This window comes from Chamaea fasciata, unplaced genomic scaffold (assembly GCF_029207755.1).
Source record: "Chamaea fasciata isolate MVZ Bird 193981 ecotype frontalis unplaced genomic scaffold, bChaFas1.0.hap1 SCAF_29, whole genome shotgun sequence".
NCBI classification, from domain to species: Eukaryota; Metazoa; Chordata; class Aves; order Passeriformes; family Sylviidae; genus Chamaea; species Chamaea fasciata.
The window spans coordinates 1464988-1473596 of NW_027094114.1; the positions used below are offsets into that span (position 1 = coordinate 1464988).

The 8609-nt window shown below is 45.6% G+C and overlaps 1 protein-coding gene across 3 annotated transcripts in view; it reads right to left on the reverse strand.

Annotated features, from left to right (window-relative positions):
- The window catches only part of LOC136302540 (zinc finger protein 131-like), a 37239-nt gene extending 29715 nt beyond the window's left edge, over positions 1 to 7524 (reverse strand). For 2 of the 3 annotated variants that reach the window (XM_066206012.1, XM_066206013.1), the window contains exons 1-2: positions 7449 to 7524; positions 3821 to 3959 (exon numbers count right to left, since the gene is read on the reverse strand). In XM_066206012.1, coding sequence (XP_066062109.1) covers positions 3821 to 3944 — 124 coding nt within the window. In that variant the 5' untranslated portion in view covers positions 3945 to 3959; positions 7449 to 7524. The remainder of the gene's footprint in view (positions 1 to 3820; positions 3960 to 7448) is intronic. The other variant, XM_066206014.1, reaches the window with a different exon arrangement.
- Positions 7525 to 8609: the final 1085 nt, after the last annotated feature.

Consider the following 8609-nt stretch of genomic DNA (forward strand, 5'->3'; position numbering starts at 1 on the left):
GGCTCCTGTGGGAAGCTGCTGGAAGCTTCCACCATGTCCAGCAGAGCCAATCCCTAATAGCTCTGAAGATGGACATGCTGCTGGCCAAAACTGGGTCAATAATAGAGGTTGGTAATGCCTCTGGGATGACATATTTAAGAAGAAAATCAAAACAAAGTCACACAATTTTTTTTCTAGTCAGAGAAGAGGAAGAGGTAAGAACATGTGAGGGAAAACAACATGGTGACACCAAGGTCAGTGGAGGAGAGCCGAGATTCCTCTGCAGGCTGTGGTGAAGACTGTGGTGAAGCAGGTTGTCCCCCTGCAGCCCATGGGGCCACGGGGGATGCAGAGATCTACCCGCAGCCCATGGGGGAGTTGCCCACGCCAGAGCAGGTGGATGACTGGAGGAGGCTGTGATCCAGTGGAAGACCAGGTGGAGAGAGAGGGCCCTTGCTTCCAGGCTGAAGCAGCCTGTCCTTGTAGGACTGCACCCTGTGTAAAGAGTGACCCACGTCACAGCAGTTTTTGGAGGACTGTTCTCCCGTGGGGGGAATTCACATTGCAGCAGGTGCGGCAAGACTGCTGCCCGTGAGAGTGGACCCACGCTGGAGAAGTTCATGGAGAACTGTCTCCCATGGGATGGACCCCATGGTCTCACAGGGGAAGGACTCCTCTCCCGGAGCAGCAGGAGAAAGTCTCTGTGATGAACTGAGTCAAAAACCCCCATGCCCTGTCTCCCTGTACTGTCAGTGGGAAGGAAGAAGAGGCTGGGGGGGGAAAAAGGTGTTTTAAGGGCTTATTTTACTTCTCATTATCCTCCTCTGATTCTGTTAGTAATAAATTCACTTTGTACCTCTAAACTGAGCCTATTTTGCCCTTGAAGTGTTTTTCTCCTGGTCCTTATCTCAACTCATGAACCCTTCGTTAATTTTTTTCTCTCCTCTGCTCAGCTGTGGCAGGGTAGGGTGAGCGAGGGACTAGATAAGGATTGGGAGAAAACATTCCAAGGGCAAAACAGGTTCGAATTTAAAGGTATAAGGTAAATTTATTATTAACAGGGTCAGAGGAGAATAATGAGAAGTAAAATAAGACTGAAACACCTTTTTCCCCTCCCAGCCCCTCCCTCTTTCCCACCTACAGTGCAGGGAGACCAGGTGTGGGGGTTTTGGTCAGTTCATCACCCAAGATCTTTTTCTGTTCAGTCAGGGAGAGGAGTCTTTTCTCTGCTATGCCGTGGGGTTCCTCCCACGGGAGACAGTTCTCCGTGAACTTCTCCAACATGGCTCCAATTGCACGAGCAGCAGTCCTGCCAAAATTGCTGCAATGTCAGTCCCTGCCATGGGCAGTCTTTCTGAAACTGCTGCAGTGTGGGTCACTTGTCCACGGGGTTCAGTTCTCTAAGGATAGGCTGCTCTAGTTTGGAAGCACGGGCCCTCTCTCTCTATTCAGGTCTCCCACTAGATCACAGCTTTCTCCGGCATCCACCTACTCTGGCATGAGTACTTCTTTCACGGGCTGCGAGTGGATCCCTGCATCCCCTGTGGACTTCATGGGCTGCAGGGGGACAGCTTTACCATAGTCCTCACCACGACCTGCAGAGGAATCTTGGCCCCGGTGCTTGGAGCACCTCCTCCCTCTCCTTTTCCACTGACCTTGGTGGTGCCATGTTGTTTTCCCTCACATGTCCTCACTTCCTCCTCTTCTCTGACTAGAAGAAAAACTGCTGTCCATAAGTACCATTGCCAACAAGTTCCACCAATTCAAAGATTCCTGAAGGATCCTGCAGTGCCAAAAGGTTGATCTCATTTAGGTTCCATACCAGGGAGCCACTTGCCATGTTTGCAGCCAGGCAGCCCCGCTGCCACCACATGGGCAGTGGCCGGTGCCATGGCGCTGGCGCTATTTAATGCCTCCCTTCATGCAGGGCACCAGGAAGGAGAAGCCACCACCACCACCCCTGCCCTTCTGCCCGTGGTGCGGCTAGCTAGGGGCAGCCAGGCAGGCAAGGCTCACTGCGGGCTGCACCAAGATGGCAGTGGCTGAGGTGCCTCACCAGCCCTGGAAAAACTGTTGTGCACTGTTTTGATTTTCTTGGCAAACATGTCATCACAGAAGCATTACCAACCTCTCTAATTGGGCCAGCAGCATGACCATCTTCACAGCCATCAGACATTGGCTCTGTTAGACATGGTGGATGCTTCTAGCAGCTTCTCATAGAAGCTACTTCTGTGGCCCTTCTCCGCTACCAAAAACTACGCCGTGCCAAATCAACACAATGCTCTTGAATTTTGCTGCTCTTACATATGGATGTATTTAATCGTCTTTTCTGCCAGCATAAAGATCCCTGCAGAACAAAATTGGTTTAGCTCTGTTCTTCCTGTTTGCCAGACTGTGTATTCCCATCACGGTGTTGCCTTCTCTCTGGTGCAGGCATGAACATCCAAAAGGCTCCGCGGGACAGAGGTAAGAGAACCAACATGTATTAGAACTACACAGCTGCACAAGAAAACAGTTTTGAGCTCAACATGTGGATTTGGTAATACGAGACCAGGAACAAACATTCAGGATAAGTTTTGTGCAAGTGTTGTCATTGAAACTACGGTGATTCAAAAGAATATTTTTTTTCTTCATTTGCTTACTTTTTTCTAATCCAGGCTCTGTAGGTCCCTTTTCTTTCAAGTGAATTCTTGCTATCCTTTTAAGGATCAGGTAGTACTCCTTTAGCTAGGTCTGTCCTAGTGGACACTGCCTATCTTCACTGAAGTGCTCATCCATTCTAAGACATGTTCGGGATAAGCAATCTTAGGTGACCTATCAGACACCACCTTTTCTAATGAAATAATAAGCATTTGCATCTCCATCTTCCTTTTAAAATAATACTTATGCCTTTAGAACATGTAGAAAAAGATAAATGAATTGTTCTCCCCTATTTTAACTATAGATTAAAATAGTAGGCAGATATCAAAGAAGCAAGAAGGTGACCTTATTTCAAGCTGGTTTTTCTTTTTTATTTTTCTTTTTAAATAATCAACCAATATTTGTACAAGTTCAGCCCCTTGTTTGGAAGGGGCTCCCTACTCTCCCCCTCTACTCTGCTCTCATAAAACCCCACCGGGAGCACTGCATCCAGGTCTGGAGTCCTCAGCATGAGAATAATATGGACTTGTTATAGCGGGTCCAGAGGAGGCCACAAAGATGCTTACAGGCTGAAACACCTCTCCTTTGAAGACAGGCAGAGAGAATTGGAGCTGTTCAGTTTGGAGAAGAAAATGCTCTGAGGAGACCTTAGAGCACCTTCCAGTGCCTAAAGGGGGCTTAAAAAAAAGAGTGACTTTTTACATGGGCAGATAGTGATAGAACAAGTGGGAATGGTTTTAAACCGAGAGATTAGAGATTTAGATCTAAGATTTAGATTAGATGATAGGAAGAAATTCTTCCCTGTAAAGGTGGTGAGGCCCTGGCACAGGTTGACCAGAGAACCTGCGGCTGCCCCATCCCTGAGGTGTTCAAGGCCAGGATGAATGGGGCTTGAAGCAACCTGGTCTAATGGAAGGTGTCCCTGCCCATGGCAGGGGGTTAGAACCAGATGAGCATTAAGGTCCCTTTCAGCCCAGGACATTCTGGGATTCTATAAAAAGCAGAAACAAAATTATTAATCTCTGCTGGAGACTGTTCAGCCCAAGATTAATAACTGAAACTCTGCAAGCAACTCACACCAATACAGAGCCAAGAATGTTAGCAGCCCAGTTTGACAGTTGACCTGCGACAAACCAAACAGCTTCCCAGCACAGCTTTCAGAATTCTCTGGGTACCAACTGGTTCTCAGGTGTATACATACCATCAACAATCAGCGTGATATCTGTAAACTGGTCCTGCTCACGTTGTTCATTCAGTCTATCCAAAATAACTTTATAGTGTTCAGGGAATTCCTGGATACATTCCATAATTTCTTCAGCTTCCATGGCAAAAGGATTACTCTACAAAAGATGCGGTAGGACAGTAAGAATACTGTGCCACTATGCACAGTCAGTTTATTATACAGACATGAACTAACTAGCACTTTTCAGAGACTACAAAACCAATGGAAACATCAAACTGTCTTGGTAACAGGTTTACCTGATTTTAGCTCTCAGGTAGGAAACATGAGGGTTAATGAAGTATGGCCTTATTTATATGCAATTTATAAAGTCTTTTTCACTTTCCTCCAAGAAATTCCTTTTGGTGGAGGGAGGGAGTTCCAAGACCTGCCTTCTTCAGAGAAGACAATTTCAGAATGTTTCCTCCTAACTTGTCTCAAACCAAGATAGCATGAAGAAACAGTCAAAGTTGGTAAATGCATTTCTTTATTCTACAAATTCAGCAAGGGCCCACCTCCCTCAAAGCAAATACTGCAGGGGTGTAACATTTCCACAGCTAACTATTCTCAATCTTGGCAACATAATGTCAATCTTTATAGTTACTTCATGCAATTCTACCAATCCTCTTTGTGAAAGAATGGTTCTAAAATTTTTCATACTTAAGTCACATTTTGTATCTAGTAAATGTTTGTATCTAGTAAATGCAAGATGTAAAAACAGCACTTTTCAGCTTCTAGGTACACAGGAGTTGCTAGGGATTTAATGTGTTGTCACACCCAGGAGCAAAGAGCTTATTCACCCAGGCTTCTTACACTTCTCCCCTTACAAGGTGAAATATTTTTTGCCAACTTTTAAGAGACATATAGGTTTGTAATCTCATGGCTCTTCCTCCCTTACTTATACAACAAATGTAGCTGGAGGTGGGAGTTGCAGAGATCCTCAAACTTGAAAAAGTTTAGCAGAAGTCTATGCCTGTGGATGAGACACAGGATGTGCTGCTGATGCAAAAGAATCTCTGGAGAGAGTTCAAATGCTTCAATGAAAGCATTTTACAAATTAACTCTGGGCAAAATTACTTTAGATCTGTGCAGCAGCACTCATCTTCAACTTCCACATTCACATGGCTCACACTGAGAATGCCACAGAAAAAGCAAACATTTCAAAGTCACATTAACGCAGAAACTTTGTTTCTTGTCATAGTCTAACTCACTTTGAAGATCACATGGTTTCTGAGAGAAGACGGTCATTACGATTGAATGACTTTTATAGTGAAGGCTATGTCTCAAATTCCTTTATTTTTGTACTTAGTATGGACAAAAGGAAGAAAGTTAGGAGAGCTTCTACTATCAAACCAAACATTGAATATAGAGATGGAAAATTAAGGTGCGGCAAAGAAGCAGTTTTCTTTAGAGTGCTAGAAGAAACTAGATAGCAAGTGTTCCCTAACTTGTGCAGATTTTTTGTATGCGATTTGAATTGAAAAGTCCTGAGCTGACGCCACCACGCTTGCTAACACCCCTGTGCAGATATGTAAATTCTACCTTGCTTCCAATAAACACATACTGAAGAAGAATTACCTGGTTATGATAAAAGCAAAGTTATTGTCTTATAACTAACAGACATCAGATAAACGAAATTGTGGAATTCCTATTTTTGCCACAAAACACATTCTTTCTTGCATCTCAGAAAAACTGTCCCACAGAGAAATCATTTTGCCAAGAGATGGAAAAGAGCAGAAGTAACTGCTTATGGAAGTCTAGTTCTATCTGCTATCACTGCTTTTCTAAGCAGATACTGAAATACATAGGATCTTGTGAGGGCAAGAAAGTGAGGTTGAAGGAAAAGAATGCTGCTGCCTTCACCTCATCTGTAATGATGGGTCTAAGACAGATGATCAGCATCTTTCTTCCATCCATCAATCCAGAAAGTTGCATGTAGAAAGTTGTCAGCCATTTACTTCACTGTTTAATTTTTCTTGCCCACTTTTGATATATTGTAGATTGATAGATGACTTGCAGTTAAAAGTGTAATTCCCTAAAAGTTAAACCAAAATTTCAACCTCAAATCTTATTATTTCTACCTATCCAGAATTTACTTCCAAATTGTGTTTATAGGGAGATCTTACACCCCCCAAATAACAGAGCAAGCCCTCCAATCAAAGAAATTTTAGTTTCAGTCTATTAGAACACTAAAAATCACAAATAAAAAACCAACTTATGATAATTTATTGTCCTGAATTAACACAAGACTGGTAAAAAAAAAAAAGTGAATTTATCACCCATCTAAATACAGTTGCAGCATTCATTGAATCTTCTCATTTCAAACTCAGTGGTATTGCAGAAGAAAGCCCAACAGAACAGCATATGTTCAATGAGAGCATGACTATGGAGCAAGAAGTGAAATGCAGTCCTCAGAGAAAAAACAAGATGCCAAGGAAGGCAGAGAGAAGTGATCCAAGTTGACACATGCAGGTTCATTTATGAGTGATGAAAACGGGATTAATTCAGTTTTTTATCTGGATTTTTCAGTAGACCCAGTTGTCTACTGACTTAACCTTATTAACTTTCGACACTAGATGCATCTCACAATATGCACACAATTAGAAATTTTTTTCTTAAAAATCTACCTCAATGAAGCCATCTTATTACTTCCACACTCATGGACTTCAACAGGAACTCCTTATTTCAGGCAAAAGATATTTGTTTTCTTTGTCTATATGTATTGTACACAAATGCAGGCAGGCAAAGCAGGCAACACAGAACAGCAGACTGAGCACTGGCCAAACCCCTGCCATCTCATTGTAGCCACATCAGGAAAGGAGAATGAGGGGTGTTTGGTGGGTAACAGCAGTAGTTGCTTCAAAATAACACAGACATGAGAATTTCTTGTGCACTTTTCTATTTATTTTTCTTCAAAGATAGCAACCACAGAGCAAGGACACGAGCCAGCCCCTCAGTTCCCTCTCAATCACATACAAGGCCTCGCTATCGCTAAGACAGAGGCGAACAAGGCACCCATGCCCTAACAAGCAGGGCAAGGCATACATTGGGGTGTCGCACTTCCAAGGGGCAGGAGAGGCCTCACGTTGTCCACATCAGCTGAGAGGCAGAACTGCGACCTGCCGCCAAAACCCCTTGTAGTTCCCGCCGGCCCTAGTCTGCGCGGAGCTCTCGAAAGCGAGGTCGAGGCCCAGCCCTGTCAAAGCCCCTCACATCCCCGCGGACAGCCGCTGCCCCACTGGCGAGCGCTGACAGTAGTCTGCGCGAACCCCGCCAATCGTAAGGCGGCAGCAGAGCCCGCCTCAGGCGGAGAAGCAAATGTGCATACGCCGAGTCTCAGAAGCTACCAGAAGGCCTAATCAGCGCTAAGTGCCTGCCGGACACGGGCACGGACATTCCGAGAGAGAGGTGTGCGCAACCGCCGACAGGCGCATGTATCCCACAAGGGCGCCCCTGAGGAAGGGACCCAACCAGTGCCGGCCCGAACCATGCGTTTAACACACCGCCACCTCATTAGTCGTTATTACGTCATCAAAGGGCGCATTAAATCGATTCCTTTTCAATTCCCGGCCGGGTCACGCTCTGGAAGCAGTTCTGGTGGGTAACTCACCGTGAAGAGCCCCTCACCGTGCCGCTCTCGCTCTGCCGTTACCGCTTCCTGCTCCCCTGCACGTTGAAAAGCGGGGCAGGCGCCGGCCAATCGCTACTCGCATTCCCGACCTGCACAGCGTGCGGAAGTGACGGTAGGGTCGCCTTTCACATGACAGGATGCGCAGGTAGTGAGGACCGTGGTTCGACTGCTCGGACCATTCTGAGAGTTGGAGTTTGGGATGTGTGCGTGTGTTAGCACCGTATGGCTGCGGGTGGGGAGCAGTGGTTGGGGGTGGCTGACGCCGCCGTGAGGCGCCGCAACAGGCCGAGTTGGGCGTGGGGACGGCGGGGGTAGGGGGCAGGGGGGCTACTTCCCCTAGGATTGGCTCGCCTCCGTGTCGCTAGCTCTCTCCGCAGGGGAGCAGGTAGTGCCCACGCGGGGTGGGGAACTAGCGGCTCCAACGGTTATTTCGCGCAGTCCCGGTCCTGAACTGTGGTGGGAATCCTAGCGCCGGCGGGTGGCCATTGCGCCTGGCAGGAGGCCAGGTAGGAGGGCCTTTGACTGTTCCGCCCCTGGGAGGAATACGGGTGCTTTCTCAACATGAAAGAAAAATGCAATTTAATTCATCATTAGCATAAGATTAAACACCGTCTTTTTTCCCCAGACTTAAAGTCTCTACGTTTGCCAGTTTCATAAATGAACCAACAAGTACGTGCAAATTACGTGTAACCAAGTGTGAAAAAGTTCACTCAGAATTTTTAAAAGTTTAATAAGGGATAAAGGGACAATATCCAGCTCTGGGGTGTTTTTGGCGATCGGCCAAAGAACACGCAGTTAACTTAAAACAGTGTTCTCTATATACTGTTACATTACTGGGGGTACATACATATTCATGAGTTTATACATTATTCAAACATTCTTGTGAGTTTTTGGTGTTCAAGGGACTCTTTGGTTTTAACCTCTGTCTTGTCTGCATGACATCCTGTAGATTAGGTCACTATATTTAATTTCTTCTTGTGGTTCCATCCTGTTGTTTCACACTCCCTGATAAGAAGGGTTAATAAATCCTTCTCTGGTGCTCTGTTTTTTGTCACTATTATCTTATCACTTAAAGAGGCCAGTCCACAGATGTGAGAAACAACATAATTGTTTTGCACCATTTTCTAAGTTAGTTACATC